This window comes from Phacochoerus africanus, chromosome 6 (genome assembly GCF_016906955.1).
Source record: "Phacochoerus africanus isolate WHEZ1 chromosome 6, ROS_Pafr_v1, whole genome shotgun sequence".
NCBI lineage: Eukaryota > Metazoa > Chordata > Mammalia > Artiodactyla > Suidae > Phacochoerus > Phacochoerus africanus.
In genome coordinates, this window is record NC_062549.1 from 31,813,114 (window position 1) to 31,832,302 (window position 19,189).

The 19,189-nt window shown below is 35.7% G+C and overlaps 1 protein-coding gene across 3 annotated transcripts in view; it reads right to left on the reverse strand.

The window, feature by feature from the left end:
- Positions 1 to 19,189, reverse strand: part of ZFPM2 (zinc finger protein, FOG family member 2) — a 482,004-nt gene that overhangs the window by 346,432 nt on the left and 116,383 nt on the right. For all 3 annotated transcript variants that reach the window (XM_047783432.1, XM_047783429.1, XM_047783430.1), the window contains one exon: positions 7,957 to 8,058. In XM_047783432.1, coding sequence (XP_047639388.1) covers positions 7,957 to 8,058 — 102 coding nt within the window. The remainder of the gene's footprint in view (positions 1 to 7,956; positions 8,059 to 19,189) is intronic.

Here is a 19,189-nt window from a genome sequence, read left to right on the forward strand (position 1 = left end):
AGGGAACTCCTACTTTTAGTGTATGTCATTGCGTTGGTCTTTCCTTAACCTTCTGATTAAGGACTGATTAAGTCCTTTTCTGAACCAGACAAAAAGAAAAACAAATAATTACATGGTTTAGGTTTTCTTTCAGCTTTTCAGATACGAGAGTCAGTCATATTTTTAGATATCTTTTCCTGGTACAATACTGAGTCAAAGAATAAAATAAAATCTTAGTGCCAAAATAAATATCTAATGCATACATTTCAATAAAAGAGGTTGTCCCCATAAAAACCAGCAAAGGTTTTTCTTACATCCTGCTGACAAGGGTCTTCCTGCAGTGCCCTGTGGAAGAGAATGTTAAGCAGAATTACGACTCAGGATGAAAATGCACAGTAGAAGCCTTATTACTGGTCAAAATAGGGATGAGTAGTTAATTAAAAGAGCCAAAGCATGGAATGATTTTAAAATAAAAAAAGGAGTATTATATTTTAACTTATAGTATACAAAAGCACATTTAATAATCAAGCTTTTGATGTAAGGCCTAGACCTTTTATTGGCGTGTGAGCCCAATGACTGATGATCCGTTTTCATACACTATATTTAAATCCTTCACCTACAACTTCTACTTTGTGTATTAGAGTGAAGATATAAAAATCACTTGAAAACCATGTAAGGTAAGTTTCTTTCAATACTTTTATAAATGTTCTCCCCAATTCTTTAAAGTTATTTTGTTCACACACAAATGTTTTAGTTATTCTCTTTTTTATCAAATCTTTTGGAGGTTTCACCATGGTTGCCATAGACATGATATATCTTTTTTTGGTTTGTTTGCAAATATAATTAAGTGGTTTAGACAATTTTTTTTTTTGTCTTTGTGTCTTTTTAGGGCCACACCTGCGGCATATGGAGGTTCCCAGGCTAAGAGTCGAATCAGAGCTGTGGCCACCGGCCTACACCAGAGCCACAGCAAAGCCAGATCCGAGCCGCATCTGCGACCTACACCACAGCTCATGGCAATGCCGGATCCTTAACCCACTGAGCAAGGCCAGGGATCAAACCCGCAACCTCATGGTTCTTAGTTGGATTCGTTTTCACTACGCCACGATGGGAACTCCTAGGCAATATTTTAAATCAATTAAAAATTACAATACAATGTAGTATTGGTAAGCATACAAATGACTGTCCACACGCCTTCTAGCTCCAGGCCTCTGTATTGGTTTGCCGTAACAAAGCTCCATACATTAGGTGTCTTGAATAACAGAAACACACCATCTCACAATTCTGGAGTCTATACTCCAGAAGTCCAAGATCAAGATGTCAGCAAAGTGATTCCTTCTGTTGGCTTTGTGAGAAAATCTGTTTCATACCTCTTGTCTCGTGTCTGATGATTTGCTAGCAAGCTCTCTGGCCTTCTTCAGCCTGTAGGAACACCATTTCAATTTATGCTTTCATCTCATAAAGTTTCTCCCTGCCTCTGTGGTCTCTCTCCAAATTTCCCCTTATGAGGCTACCAGTCATGGCGGATGAAAGGCCCACCCTAATCCACTGTGACCTCATCTTAACTAACGACATCTGTGATGGCCCCACTCCCCACTAACATCGCATTCTGAGGTACTGGAAGTTAAGGCTTTTCAACATGTGAATTGTGAGGGGACCCAACTTAACCCATAACAGCCTCGATCAGGAAGTTTGAGAGAAAGGGTGGAAATTTTAGTTTAATTAAGGGAGCTTCTACTATGAAAGGCGGATGAATGAATTTTGCCATGGGAGCAAGGTGTGGGATAGGAAAGAATGTGTTGTCATATATTTTTCTGGGATTATGATGTATTGATAAAAGTTGATACTGTATTTCCCAGTACTGTGTTTGAGGAAAAGGTCACTGCAAAGAAAGGTCCAAAAAAAACTTTATCCCAAGTCATTATCCTTTACCTTGAATTTCTCAATTCAAATTGCACAAACAAATTAGATGTTTGTGAATTCTAAAATAAACCATTGTCTAAATACCCTTAATTCCCATTCCTATACAACTGAATAAATATTAATAATAACAATAATAATGACAATAAATTGATATCATTCATGCAGTTCTTTATAACTCAAAGATGTTTCTTTCCAAACAATAATCGCAAGTCCTTTGCCTTCAGATTATCTTCTTTTTTTTTTTTTTTCAGTTGGGTTTATGTGTGCCCTAATTCTATATCAGAGTGCAAACTGGAGGGAGGGGATAAGATAAAGAGAACTTTTTCACTGTGTTTATGTGGCATTCTGTACTACAAAGGGTAAGGCTTTCATCTTTTAATCCGATATCCACTTAACTACACTACAGAAGATTTATTTTGACCCCCTCTTGTTTCTTAAGGGGCTCAAAAGTCTGTAGCAATTTTTGACACTTTGTTGTAATGTTTTTCTGAACCCCCACACATCACACACACACTCTCTCTCTCTCACACACACACACACACACACACACACACACTTCTCCCCGCCTCATTTTCATATGGACACAAAGCGTTGGGATAAAATGATGGTTCATTATAGCGGTACAGAGCTCTTATCTTCATCCGGCAAGAGTCATTTCCTTCCAAAGATTGAAATGCAAATGTGAAAATTAATGATAACTGCATTATCTGATAGCAGAGATAATACCAATTCACTGTCAGAGTAATACACAGTCATTCTACGATTTCCTCCGCTTCTCACAATATTCTTCTTACTGTCAGACTATATCTATGGTTAACTATGTTTCATAGGTTTCTGTTAATTTACTTCAAATGGCATTTCCCAGATCTTATATCTACCACATTTTCCCAATCAAAAAGGAAACGAAATCAGCACTGTAATCTCCAAGCCCTTCTTTGGACTAGTAAAGGGAAAAAACCCTGTATCATTAGTGCGTGCTTCCATCTCACAGTGGTCTCCCAGCTGCCATTCCATACAAAACACTCCCCATCCTCTCGGTTTAATTTAAGGCACAGAGCAGAACTAGCCTGATCATCGGTATGGATCCACAGAGTTGAACAGCAACGGAACGAAGCCACTTCACAGATTTCTTGACCAATTTTCAGTCCAGATGCAACAAGTACACATAGCTGACTTTACGCTTGACACTTATTCTTAAAATTTTACTTTTTTCACTTTTAAATTTATTTAGCTGAATTTGTGTTTTAAATCTAGTTGAGCAGAACATAGTTAATATAACCCTGTGATGATTTTTACCCAGTAAAATCATTTTGCAAAGTTAATTCACTATGCAATCTGGGCTTATCATTCATAAGGCATTATAATGGCTTCTAAGGCACAACTGCCGAAATGATACTAAAAGTAATATTAAGATCTACTTATCAAGCAATTATGCAGCTATGATCTCCATGTTTTACATAGAAAATGTTATTAGTGAGGTAGTTATTAAAACAAGCCCCATTTTATAAACAAGGAAACTGAGGCCTTAGAGAGTTAGTAACTCACCCCAAGTCATACAACTCATAAGTGGCAGGCCATTATATAAACAAAAGAAGTATTTTTTATCTTTCCTATGCATTACACTATCACAAAATAACATACTTCTGATGGTAACTCAGATTTCCACTTATTGCCCTAGGAGCAAGTTGCTCTGTTCTGTAATACATGACACAAAAATAATTTCTAATTTTACTCTATTAATTCTTCAAAACTTTGATACAAGGTGGTCTGATTTTCTACTTCATTTTCACTGAAATGGCCCAAATGCTTAACATGAAAATATCAAGATCGATTTAAATAAAAGTATATGATTATCTGGAAAAGTCCATGTCAAAGAAGCTCAGAATTTTATATCTTTGTATATTTGTGTTAATACGCATTATAGGGGGCTACATGTACTCATGTGTACAATTTGAGTAACACGATATGTTCCTTTATTAGAACTGGAAAATCCAATTACAGCTGCAGTAAGCCTTATGGTAGATTCATTCAATATGAGACCAGAGAAAACAAATTATTCATTATTCCCAAGTGTGAAAATAAATCTACGCTTTTAATAACAAAAGCCAGAGACTTGGCATTTAAAGTCAATGTAAGATTCGACTTTTAAGGTATCCATTTCATAGATGTAGATGATGAATTTATAATGATTTATCAGTATTCTCTCCCCCAAGTCTCCTTCTAAATAAATACCAAAGTCAGCACTCTAAAATTTGGCCATGAATTGAAGTTCTAAAGATTTTCTTAAAAGAGAGAGCCAGAGATGTAAACACTGTTGGCCAGTCCAACTATTGGCCAATGTGAGAGATCCTAGCATAAGGGAAGGCCATTAACATCTAGCAAATCCCATACTCTCCCAAGCTCTGTGCTAGATATTTTGTATATATCATATCTTTCAAGCTTCATCCTTATAATAATGTTTCAAACTACTTATTATGTTCCCTATTTTAAAGATAAGGAAACGGACGTGCTGACTGTTTAATATGCCCAAGGTCACAAGGTCAAAATTGTCATCTTGCTCCTCAAAGAAAGATCTGCCTGGCTCTAAAATGTATGCGTTTTCTTCTGCAGTCTAGACCATTCTCCACTTTCTAGGTTGACATGCTTAATTATTGCATCCTGCCTAACTACATTACATGAATAATTAAAGAAGGTTAAAGGAGAGAAATGGCATCAAAAAGAGAAAGTATGGACAGCATCATATTACATCTTTGGACTTCTCCCCAGCACCTTTCACACTTATTAGTGCATAATAGCTATTTATTGAATAATTGAGTGTATACGATATTGCAAATTGAAGTACTTGAGAGAATGATAAAAGAAAAGGTATTTACTAAAAAGAAGATAGAAATGATATAAATGAAATAGAGCAAATACAGATGAAAAGGAAGAATAGTGTATAACAAGTATATGAATTAGATTCCACACAAGGTAATGACAGGATAATTTTTTGTAAAGCGAGAGAGAAGAATGAAACTTGAAAAAAGATGTGTGAAAGACTAAAATAATGAAGTAGTGACTGTAAGACTGGCCTGAACTTTACCAGCTTAGTGTGGGTCTAACACTCCATTCATATGGTGAAAGACTCACAAGAACTTGAATATTATTCAAATGAGAGTTAAAAATATTTAAACATTAAAGAATTTCACCATAGGAGTGTTTGCAAACATTAAGATAATTTTCCTAAAGATTGTTTAGGTTCCTCCTAATCATAAGAGTTAACAAAAGGTGTGTGTAATTACTAAATGTGTGTTTTAGATGAAAAACAAATAAGGAAAAAAAAAAAAAAACCTGCACTGGGGAATTTGCATTTGATAAAAATAGAACATTTCAGACAGGGGTTGATTCATTATTGAACTGAGCCATCTCTGAGAAAGTTGTGCAGTCAGCTTCAATCAAACTTTAAAAATAAGCTAAATCCTGATCCATCTTAAGTGATGTCAGCTCTATGCCTCAAATTCCTTAGATAATTTCCTTGTCCTTTGATTCTGTTCTATTTTTACGGACAACTATCTTAGGGTGATTATCAGGACCAGTTGGGAGGGCCTTAAAGTTATTGGACCTTGAAATCCCACCTGGTTCATTACCTCACATCTTAACTGATAATTTGTGGCTAAATTCAAAACTAGATGCTAAGTATTATAAAAGTTTACCCTTGTTTTATCAGACGTACCGCTGGGCTTTTAAATATGCTGAAAATAATTTTTAAAGGTTCTGCTTCAACTCAACAATTTCAAAGCCATAATAATAAACATTTGCATTGTATATGTATGATTGGATTTAATCATCACAAAAGCCCTAAGGGGTGTTAATACTACTTTCTACAGTTTACAAACGGCAATAAAGGCACAGAGAGGTTAAGCAACTTGCCAAAAATCATCCACAGCAAGTAAGCGGCAAATACAAAATTCTAAAGGTTTAGCTTTAGAATTCAGAGCCATTTTCTAAAATATCTGGAAAATGCCACTAAAACCTGGAGACTTTTCTCTCCTTAATACCGTTAGAAGACACCAATAATTTTTTTGAATAACAAATACTTAGGTAAAAATATTGACGTAATCACTATTCATGCAAAAGTCCTATACACTTTCTCCTGATGGAAGGAAAGCAGCAAATATTCTACCTTAAAAGATAAATATCCAACAGGTAATCTTTTGTTACGAATCAACTTCATTAATCAGGGGGTGTCAAAAAATAAACCCCCCTTTAGTCTGCAAAATACCTGTAGGGAAAAAGTGTTGTTGACTTTACAATACACAAATGAAGAATTTTCTCCAGACACACCTGCTTAGTGGCACACATTTTTCCTTTAAAGTTTTTACATATTCATACGTGAAGCAGAAAATGATTATAAACATTTTCACTGATATCACCTAAATAAAAGTTCATTTAATTAGATACATTAAATTTAAGTCAAAAGTGAAAAATCTTATCCTGAATGATAGCCTCATGCTTTACCCTTGTACCTCTCTCTCTCCCTCTCTGTCTTTCTTTCTCTCAACTAACTTGCAAGATTATTTCTGGCAAAGCTTCCTGAAAAAGGGAGCACTGAGTGTGCAGTAGGTTGTTTAGTAATTCACCACCCCCTGAAATTTGCTTACTCACTCCCAAATCTCTGGGAGCCACTCTGGATCCCAGATTTCAGCAAAGAGGAAAACAAGACGCTTCCAAGTTTCCTCCTTTGAGAGAATCCTGAAGGTACCCTTTGCAAGTAGCCATATCAGAAAGACCATCTCATCTCATTTAAACGTAAAAACTCATCTAAACAGCCTATGTGTAGTGAATCTCATGAGTAAAGAAGCATGCAACACCAAGTTCACCCACTCTTTTCAAATTAACTGTAATTCCCAAGGAAAAAAAAAATTCCAAAGGTTTTTTTTCTTTCTTCTTTTTAACAAAGTGACTTTCTTCTCTACATTAAGACAGAAACATTATGCAATAAGGAGGAAATGCCAGAAGATGTCCACATTTTCTTTCACACTCATAAAATGTGGTGTTACGGTACTTTAATATTTTGATCCAAACTCTTGTCTAACATTATGCCATAGTATACAGGATACAAACACTTGCTTGCATCAGGAATAACATTAGAAATGACATCATAATAATCAGATATACTGTATCTTCATTTTTGTTTGCATTATATTTTCCAGCTGCTAGTTTCAGAAAATTACCAGTGGAGTTCCTCTCTTCTTCACGCACAGCAGAGAGCAATTTGCAAAGTCATGCAAGGGTGAAAGTGTGATTGAAATATAGGGATCTTTCTTAATGAAAAATGTTACTACTTTGGAAATTATGTCTCAAACTATTTCGAAACACGCTCATATCCTTAAGCCCTAATATTGCAAGAGTCCCCATTTATTAATACACCACCAATTGTAAATTAGTTGGCACCAAATATAAAGGTTTTTATCCACGGAGTTCTCATGAGCTGTATATGTTTATATAAAATGTTGTTCCCGTTTTGGAGTATTTTAACAGTTTTTGTTTTTATTGAAATAATTAGATATCAAGGTCTTTAAAATAACGTTTAATTTTCATTCAAGAAAATGAAAATATTACCAAAATATTGGTTGTTTTCTAAAACTTTGAACACATAGTGAGATTCAATCTTTGACTTACAACATGCCTAAACTGAAAATATTTCTTTGGAGTGCTGTTACTTGTCTGAAGCTTTAAAAGGATGCCTGATTTGAATGTGGATATAGCAAAAAGATTTCTGTTCAAAGAAAAAACAAGTTCAACTGACTACATTCTTGTGTGAGTATGAAAGAAAACAAAGATGAAAACTTCCAAGGAGAGAAAACACTTTGGTTTTTATAGCTTATTTATCAAAGATAAAAATCTTTAAATAATGATATTTATTCAGATTCCCATGTATCCAATGTATACACAATCTTTTAAAAATCAGAGGTGAGAGTGTAAGAGTTTTATAATTTAATTAAAATGTAAGAAAAACAGTGAATTCCTGATAGTAGCAACAGATGGTTGAATATTAACATTTTTTCATCCTACCTGGTCCATCCCAGTCGTCTGTCTCAACTCCAGGCTGACCTGGTTTCTCTGACTGTGTGTCCCCATCTGATTCTGCTGTCTCCTGGACTCCTTCATCATCACCTGGAAAATATCAGCACAGAGAAAGAGACATAATTAAAGCCTGCTATTTGACCTTCATGTCCTCCTAAAGGTATGTCCTTAGCATATGTCTGATTACATATTTGTTACATATATTGTCATTATACTCACATAGGTCTATGATTAATCATTTTGATAACTAGTATGGCTTTAAAATAAAAATCAATATGAGTCATAATAAACTGCAATAAACACTAAAAAACACTTCCATAAAAATTTTATTCAGAATTATTAACATTAGACCTAAGAAAAAGCAGTATGTAATTTTTGTAGTGCTTTCAATACAGAAAACCATAAGTTGCTCACTTCCAAATTACATTTTTATAAGGGCAAGATGACGCAGAAAATAAATACTAGAGGAAACGATATACTTATGTTTTGGATTGAATTTAGGTTATCTTGAAAAAATTTCTCTTTTTCCCTAGCATTAAGCTTGCTAAAAATTGATTGTTTTATGTTAAAAATAAATACGAAAAGGCCACAATTGAATGATTATCATATAAGATGAGCCAGTGATTCAAGTCTTCACAAGAAGCTATAAATCTATACTTGCTCTTGAATAAGTACAGCTAGTTTGCACAATTTCATGCTTTCATTTTCACATAAGGAAATAAAAACAATGTAATATATTTTGAGCAAAAGTATAGTTAGGGCAAAGAAGGAGAAATACATTAACATGCAATCACATTTTAACAGTAAAGTTTAATTTTAAGTACCTTCATTTTAAGTGATAAAATAACAAAGTATATGCTCTTTATTATTATTATTTTTTAATTTTTTGGACACGCCCATGGCATATGGAAGTTTCTGGGTCAGGGATCAAATCTGCACCACAGCAGTGACCCGAGCTGCTGCAGTGACAATACCAGATCCTTAATCTGCTGTGCCACACAAGAGAAATCCAAGTATGTGCTTCTTTAAGGGAAAGTAATCAACTTTAATATAATGCACACAAAAATATTAGATAATTCCTACTTACAAATGCTAAGTATTATCAGGAAATTGAATAACAAAAAAATGTAATGACAGAAATAAAAAGAATGTATAGTGAATACAGGGCAACTAAACCTTGAATACAATAATGCTAACATTTTAAAATTAAATTGTTTGCCTTCTAAAGTACTCAGTAACTATTTTCCATATAATTGCCAAATCTCTGACAGTACTTAAAATTTTATATTATTATACAAAAAATACATTGAATTTTTAAAATCTTCCAAAGCAACCTAGAAAATACAAAATTTTCAGGAGATGATTTTTACTACAAAGGACATTACTGTGATGTTAATATGAGTTTTGAACTTCAAACTTCATACATTTTATATTCATTTCCATATATAACTTCACAGAATTAATCACTTTAAAAAGGAGAATAAAGGTAACAAGAGATAACCTAGAAACTCAGTGACAGTTCTGTTGAAAACTTAATTTCCTTAACAGAGGAGCATTGGCATCCGTGGGTAATAAAGAATAAAACACATACCCAACACTACCAAACCCTGTTTCTGGAATTGAAGGCTCTCTGAAAACTGAGTTACCTCTTCCTCTCCGGATGATCAGAATGAACAACAATGAAATTCTCTCCAGAAATGTTTATTGAGCATCTACCATGTCTAAGGTATTGTAGGTATAGTAGGATGAATATGGGAAAATACAGAACCTTTTTTAAAGTAGTATAAAACTCATTAAAGAGAGTAAATTCACAAATAATGGGAGTGAAAGACAAAATCCAAAAACCGTAAGGAAGGTATGAAGGCTCAGTAGGAAGATAAGAGTTTGAATTTTCTGTGCTCTGTTTTTGTAGGTCACCTAGGACACAGATGCATCACTCAATTATCAGACACATTACCCAACTATACTATGGGATCAGGGGAAGGGATCTGATCTCACGTCTCAGACACCAATGGGGCTATTCTCAGCCTGCACACATCAGTAGGCTCCATGACTTCTTCGTATTTTGAAATACAGGAAGCCCTGAACTAACCAAGTGACCCTCAGTGCAACTTTCCCTATGCCGCTCCACCTAGAGGGCCCCCTCCTGTCTCCACTTGCCCAGAAAGGAGAGGATTACAGCCTAGTCAGCAGGAGGTTTATGGCATCTACTCTGACTGGTCAGAGATCAGGCTGTACCTGTTGCTAAATATTTCAAATACCATCCCTGCTTAAATGTGAGTACTGAGTGAACACCATGCAGTTAACATCTTGGCATAATTAATCATAAAAATGTAAGCTTTGGTGGAAAAGCTTGATGCTTTCCATGACCTAGTTATTCTCCTCTTGTCCTTCCCTGCTGGCCCCAATCAACTCTCCTTTCTCTTTCTTTCCTGCTTTGTGAGCCATGGAGGCAGACTTCTGTGGACTCTGTTGCTGGGGCTCCCCTGGTCTCTAATTACTGCTTTGATCCAAGCAATGGGATGCACTGAGAGCAGATGAGAGGACCAAAGGGCAGGAGGAGAGGGATGAGGTACTTATCTCCCAAGCCTGTCCTTTATGATGGCCTCCAGTTGTAGGCGATGGCTGTGTGGTACAGTTAGAGCTCCCGTGCAGTGGTCTGCCATGTTCCCACATGACCATTCCCTCCCATGACTCTTCAGGCCAGGAGTGCTAACAGCTTCCCACTGCTGTGAGCCCCTGAAGGCTTCCCATCCCTTCTCAGTGTCCTTAACCCTGCCCACACCTTGTAAACTCCTTTACCAAACCCCCTTTGGTGAAACCCACTGACCATATCATCAGTCTCCTCCTGGCACCCTTACTGTAGACTCCATTTATTCCCAAGTGTCTCATACTATTTCCATGATTTTTGTTCAGCCAGGACTTCTGCAATAGGTTGTGTAACATTTTCTGCCAATGAACTCACTTTTCATAACTTATGTAAATGTATTTTAGAAAAAAAAAATTCTCATCACTGTTATAAATGAAAATTGGCAACAGATGCCAAAAATAGGAGGTAATCATAAAAACAGATTCAACAGGAAGCTCCCTTGTGGTGTGGTGGGTTAAGGATCCAGTATTGCCTAAGCTGCGGTACAGGTTTGCAACTGTGGCATGGGTTCGATCCCTGGCCCAAGAACGTCCACATGACTTGGGTGCCCTGGGTGGGGCCCAAAGAACAAAAAACAAACAAACAAAAAAACAGATTCAACAAAAATAAAGGTAGCACTATGAAGTCTAAGCTACTGTGTCCATTTAGACTCTGAGTCTCTGATGTCATTTCCTTACAGTAGAAAGGAAAAGCAGCAAGTAGTAAGGTATTTAAATCATAGTAATATGAAATTGAAACCTTCCCATTGATATACAAATGTAAGAAACTTAAACACTTTCTCACCAACGGATGCAAAGTTATTTATATATCAGTGTACTATCCAATCTTCTTGACTGCTACCAGGGGTGCCTGACCCAATCTAGGGAAATATAAGTTGGCTTTACTAATGCTTTACTTGTCACAGGGACCAGAATCCACACTAGAACCTACCACTTAGCTGAGTGACTTTTGCTGACATTTCCAGACTGAATGGAGGTTTAACTCTGGGCACACGAACGCAGGGGAGTTTATGAAGAAAATGCTCTTCTAAACAGTTAAGAGTAAAGAGCACGCAACCTATAACTTTTAAACAGCATCCACTCCTGTCAGGTACTCTTCTTGTGTCTTATAAATCCTGAAACATAGGAATGTGAGCACCAGAGAGGACTCTGGAGATCATCTCACCCAAATTAGACAGATTTACTGATCAGGAAATTGATGCACAGGTAGGGTTAGTAACTTATCTACAGCCTTATAGCTACAATATTGATTTCTACGTAAGGCATCTCCCCCAAGCCTTCCTATGCTTCAGCAGTAAGTGCTTCTCAGTCATCCCAGGGGTGACAGACAGAAGCAGGCTTAGGTAGATCTCCCTTCTCCAAAAGCAGAACAGCCGGGTTATAGAGGAACATGGAGAGGCATCATAAAGACCACCAGAATCAGCAGTTTGCACAAGGTTAAGAGTTAGGTTTGAGTCTCCTGTCAGTTTAGCATTTTTCTAAAACATTTTTTTCTTGCCTCCCTACCCCCTCCCCACCCCACCAGTTGAAGAGAGAATCATGAACACCTGAAATAGCTGAATATTAATCACAGAGCAATGCATAAACAAGCAAGCATGAGGCTATGCTATTACAAATCACATATTCAAGGGCACAGGAACAAAGAGTAAAAATCTGGCCAGAACACTTGGAGAAGTTAAGCTTCATGTTCAGATATTAACTGTATCATTCTGTGTTCACACAAAAAAATAAATCTTCCTGAATTTTACTATTACATTTTAACTGTTGGAAACACTCACCATGCAACTCAATTAATAACTAACCCTTATGAGGCATAATTTTGAAGGTATAATGAAATTATGAGAAAGAAAAGAAATACTTTCTCTTAAGAACCATATAATCTAGTTAAGGAGATAGGCAATACATATAAGAGGTAACCACTGATACAAAACAATCAGGGTAGTTCATGAATAATTCTAAATGAGATCACCTAAGATAGAGAAATTCAGAGATCAAAAGCATAAAATGACATTGACCATGGAGACCCTGATAATTTTTTTTTAGAGTTCAACTTTCATACTGAGGACAGTGTGAAACATCAGAGGTACTTCAGTGGGGACTGATATGATCATGTGACACAAATACAGTAATGAACATATATTTATTGAGTTTCTATGAACATACCTTGTTAGACCTTTGGTCTTTGAGTTCTCCCTTTTTCAATTCATAGCAACACTCTAACTTGTGTCTCAAACATTCTTGCCTCCAATTTCTGTGAGACTGAAGTGTACTCTAAAATATTTTATGAAGCAAATTACATATTTGGAGGGAAAGTATTAAGACATAAAGTGAGAAATGGGTATGTTTGGAAGAATATATTACAGAGTAATCACAATAATCATAACACAGAAGTTAAAAAGAAGTTAGGTTTACAAATGTCTGTCATTATTGAACTGAAGTGATATATTTTATTAACTGATTAAAATACAATGTTTGAGTCCTTAAGCACTAAGAATACAAAACAAAGAGGGTTCCTTCCCTCATAAAATTTATAGATTAGCACAGTGACAAACCAATGGTCTGCAATCTCATGAGATGAATGCTTTCATGGGAGCAGTTTATGATGTAACAGAACACATAGACAGGACACTTAATGAAGACGGGATGTCATGGAAGCTTCCTGGAAGGGGCCAATAAAATATCTGAAATTTTGGAGGCCTGATCTTGGATGAAACTGTAAGTTTACTGTCCTGAGGCTCCATGGTTAAAAACTATTCTCAGATTAAAAATAAGAACCATCTCCCCAAATAAAAAGGTTATAGTAATTAAGCTTTTGTGCAGGAAAATGGCAGCTTGAAGTTGGTGCAACTTAAGACATTTCAGTGATGCAAGAATAGGATCCAAGGTTTTAAGATGCTAATGTGAAGTAGTTCAGGAAATACTCCTACTGCCTGATGGTTAACTGAATGGAATCCTTTCCTTCATTCAGCATGGATCAAATTTACTCACAATTATTCTCATCCAGTAACTATTAAGAAAAGAAAATGGCAGGATGACTACAAATCTCAGCAGACATTTGATGCACTCAGAAATTTAGTAAATCACTCAAAATGAAAATACCATAATTCAACTATTAAGGGCTTGATTGAACTAGTAATTTCATATAATAAAATACCTTCATTAAATGTCACTTAACTGCCAAATCAGAACTGTAGAGCTTAGATTTCAACTTGTGCCAACATCTGGAGCAATACTCAGTATTGATAATCCTGATTCATGGAATGATTTTTCTCTAATTTGTTTCATTATGCAGCACATATAATTAGAACTACTGAAAATAAATACTGCAGAGTATTCAGTTAAAGAAGCACTGTAAAAATAGTACACAATTAACAGCTCTGGAGAAATTACATTTTACAACTATTTTTAACTGTTTATGAAACTGGGTTAATGTGCAATATATATCTCATAAAATAAATAAATCCTGACAGAGAAGAATAAAGTCCTTGGCTGATTATTTAATTGTTTTCTTAAATAAAGAACACAAAAAAGGGAAAGATGACCAAGAAGCATAAGAACATCATATGACATCATATACTTGGACATGGAAGACAATATGGGTCAAAATTAATTTTATGTTGGAGTTCCCGTTGTAGCTCAGTGGTTAACAAAACCAACTAGTATCCATGAGGATGTGGGTTCGATCCCTGGCCTTGCACAGTGAGTTAAGGATCCGGTGTTGCCTTGAGCTGTGATGTAGGTTGAAGACATGACTTGGAGCCTGTGTTGCTGTGGCTGTGGTGTAGGACGGCCTGGGAACCTCCCCTGGCCTGGGAACCTCCATATGCCATGGGTGCGGATCTAGAAAGACAAAAGATAAAAAAAAAAATTAAATTTATGTTCATCTCAATGCCTGTTATGTGCCAAATACTGAACTCATAAAGATGAATAAAGTAGAGATCCTGTCACAAAGTTCAGGTTATACATTAAACATAAATATGGCTGCCATTTCTTGAGCACCACTCAGGACTAGCTAAGTGCTTCATGAACATCACATCAGCAACTCTGCCATGCATTATTATCCCTGTATTTCAGAAGAGTAAACCAATTGGCAGATATGTGAGAAGACCCCAGGCACACTGCTAATATGTGGCAGCGCCAAGAACTGATCCCACGTCAGTCCAACTCTGAAGACCGTACTCCAAACCCAATAGGATCTACAATCAAAGGCCACCAGATGTCAAACCACAATGACAGCAGGATGCGAACAGATGGCTGCTTTCTTCTCATCCTCTATAGGCCTTGTTTCTTCATTATTTTTCTAGGTATACTAATTTACTCAGAACTTGGTAAAATCAAACTATATACAGATGCTTAATCAATAACCACTGCTCATTGTCCATTAGAAAATTAGATTTTGGTTTCATTCTTTTTAACATAACCTATTGGAATATCATTACATTTATTAATTAATTGCTTTCAGCACAGTACTTCTATTTAATAACTAAAATATGTCACATTCTTTAACTTTTAGACCCTTCCATCATCTAAGTTTATCTCAGGAAACTAGCTCTCATTTTTATGGTAATGTTTTACCTAATTCATTCTTAATCTTTTTTACTAATGAAAAATGAAGTGATTAAAAATAATTTAATCAAATATGAAATCTCTAAATTCCTTTTAAGAAACAGTATTTTTCCCTTTAGAGACTTGCTTCTTTCCTACCAATATATTTATTCTCATGGAAAATTTATAAATAGAACTTTATTTTGATATTAACCCAACTACAGCCTCCTCTTGAGCTGAATGGAAATGACTTAATTGACCATTCTTATATATTTTTTTTACTTTTATCCATTTTTGATTCTTATATGTTTGAAATCAGCACTCTAGAGTAGCTTATGAAAAATGGCATGAATAATTAATAGCTAAGATAATAATGACAAGTTTGTTCAGATATTGCTTCAAAAGCTTTGTTGGTATGAAGAGGAAAGGAAGAGAGAAGGATGCTAGGAAGAGAATTAAAGAGCGAGCTAGGAATGCATTTGACATCCATTCATTTACTTGCTAAATTCTTTATTCACATTTTAAATAGAAATTTCAGTGTGTTTTTAGCAAAGCACAAACACATTTAATGGGATAACCACTATACATATCCACAGACCAATTCATAAAATGGTGAAATGAAATAAATGTCAAGCAGTAACAAAATCTGTAATATTTCTAAAATTATGCCTATGGAGTTAATGGTTTTCCATTGCAAGATTAAACTCTTTTGTTGCTCTTCTAAAAGATATCATACATATTTTGTGGGCCCTTCCATTTTTCTAAGTCTAGTTTTCAGAATCAATGAAAGCCCTATAGCAAGAAATTGAAGAGTTATTGAGTAATATAATACAAAGCACAAATGACTTGGGGAAATGCACCAGAATATAGTCTTTGGAACAGACGAAACAGAATCTTTAAATTCCATATTAGGGTATTGTTGGCAAGGTGGTAAAAGCAGTGGTTCTACTTGCAAGGCAAAAATAATTTCATAAACACAAACAAACCTCTTTTCACTGAAAGTTAGACATTTCTGTAGAAATTAAAGATTTGCCACATTCTGACACAGTCATTTTTTCAGCACAAAATAGCAGCAGTGTTTGAAAGCAGTCATGCAAGCAAGCAGCCTTTCTCAATCCTGCTCTTTTAATCCATGTAGTTCCTATCAATATTAACCTCTTATAGAAATTCGTGTACAATATAACCACTGAACTTTCTTCACTACGAGTGTTACTGTAGCTGTTAGTCATCCCTATAATGCATTTTGCAATCAGCTAAATCATCAAAGTATTTTTTAACAATGAACAGTTCAGAAGTGACAGATCTACTTTCTTGTTCACAACTGCTTATCAGAGAATAGATATCACATATGTTTTCCAGGTGCTTCCTATAGTTAGGATACCTTCACAGAAGCCGCTCATGAAAGATAAGGTCATAAAAGAGATGAAAAATGTGTGAGCTTCATACACTTATGGTTTTATCATCAGACAAGATAGCTTTGGTTAAAGGACTGTAACAGTCAAAAACAGAAAACTGCAGCTTGTATTGAAGGGCGAGGACATTTAAGTTTAAGATTCAGTTTGTGTTTGCTTTGCCTAATAGCTTCACAATATTGTTTGGCTTAAAACAATTGCTTGGTTATATGTTATCCAAACAAAGGTGTCATGTTAAATTAACTCTGCATTGCCAAATTACAGACACAGTTATATCTCCAGAGACAAAAAATAAAACATGCAATTGGTACCCCCTTTTTGCTAATACTTAGAAATCTAAACATTTCAACCTTTTGAAAAGAACTGGCTCATTATCTGGGCCTCCCTATAGTCATGTCTAACTCAAGTCTCCCTTGACTTACTATGCATGTCTAAGAAAATGGAGGATTTTGCCATGTTCTGGATTGTTATATTCAGTGCACAAATATTTTTTAAATGCATGTGATTTCCTTGTAACTTATATAATGGCCGTCTTCATACCCCAGAATATGAAAAATTAAATAGATCGAAACAGAATCTATATTTATTTTATGATAAATTTTCAGACCCTGGATCAGGAAACAATCCTGAAATATGTGATAAGAGTGGTCCAGGGCTAAATCTGTCATTTTGAAAAGAAACTCAATCTCTATATTCAGGGGGTGACTACTGTAATTTGTGGTATTTTATTATAGCTAGGAAGGGAAAACTATGAAAATAGTAACATTTATGGTAACTGTTTCAGATAAAAGTCACATTCAAAGTATGGATAAGTTAGGAAGAAAGAAGAGTAATTTATAAATCCTTTCTATAGTCCTGAACATTTATCCCTGATGTCAATATTAGCCTCTAGGTAAAAAAGTATTTTTATCAAAGTTTAATAAGTTCATTTAAGATTTAGAGCATAAGAGAAATTTCCACATGAGATAAAATAAGGCAAATTCTCAGCAGTGTATCATTTAAGAATTTCCACTCCTCCTTGTTTTTTCCCAATGAGTCAAATATATAAGCAAATGTGGGGTATCTTACTTAAAAAGATATTTCTAAAATAGGTATTTCAAAGTTTATATTTAAATAATCTTTATTTCCTCTTCCTCTGCTCCCCACAAAACTCAAAAACAAACAAAACAAAAACCTCATTGTAACTAAAAATAAGAAAGTCATTGCAACTACTATAATCCATTCCAAAGAGGAGTCTACAAAACGAAGGCACTTCTTATTCCAAAGAAGAGACAAAGTAATGCCTGATGGTCTATAAATGAGAATACTCTAAACTGAAATTGACCTATTCACAGATCCGTTGCTCTGCTATCCAGTAGCCCTTCAGTTTCCCCACCTCAGTCTTTAAGCTTCAAATCCAGCCTTCCCTTTAGGAAATCACCGCCACCACCACCATCATCAACAGCAACAAAAACTAAAGCCAAATTTTACAACATCCGAAACTGTCTCCCCAACAATCCAACCTTGTCCACGCAGAAAGATCCAATCAATTTGAGAAAGTATTGATCTTTGAATATTGCTTTCCTCATAACTGCATTGTTTAGTATTATTTATTCTTTCCTTTTTAACGATTCATTCCAAAGAGGCTTCTCCATCTCACAATCCATTGAAGAATTTAAGTCCTCAGCAGTCACTCTTTACCATAGTGTTCCATCTCTACAAAATAATGTACTCATCATAAATAGACTTTATTCCAGACACACATCTAAAAAGCTAAGGGCAATGGAGACTGCATATTGTGGGACAGCAGCTAACAAAGACTTTGGTCCCTATCAGAATGCCCTTTATCCACCACTAGTTCAAACACCCTAATGATGATAAATGACTCTCAGAGCTCACAAATAGGGGATAACATTTATTTCTTCCGATAAACCTTGTTTTTTTCCTACTATTTGACCACTGGGATTACATATAGCTTACTCTTTCCTTTTTCTCTCTCCTATGGCTTATGGGAAGCTCAGATTTGCATGTAATGCTTCAGTTTTCAAAGTATTTATCTTTGTCTCTTATGCTTCCTCTCACTACTTCCTGGCCTTCACCCCATGATCACTGTCCTTCCTGATTTCTCTGGCCAATACACCTCCCTCCTGGGCCAACTCCCACCACAGTGCACACTGCCCTCTCTGCCTGCTCCCTAGTTTCTAGCAGTCACACACTGTTCCCTCTACCTGGAGCCCCTGGCTTCTTTTTACCTAATTAATGTTTACTCAGCATTAGAATGAAACTCAAGTGTCACATTCTCTTTTTTTTTCCTCTCATTTTAAAAAGTTTTAGGGAGTTCCCTTTGTGGCTCAGCTGTTAACCAACCCAGCTAGGATCCATGAAGATGAGAGTTCAATCCCCAGCCTTGCTCAGTAGATTAAGGATCTGGCTTTGTCATGAACTGTGATGTAGGTTGCAGACATGGCTCGGATCCCGTATTGCCTTGGCTGTGGCTGTGGTGTCAGCTGGCAGTTGTAGCTCCAATTCAACCCCTAGCCTGGGAACTTCCATATGCAGGTGTGGCCCAAAAAAGCAAAAAAAAGAAAAAGTTTTATTGAGATACAGCTGATTTACAATGCTGTGATAATTTCTGC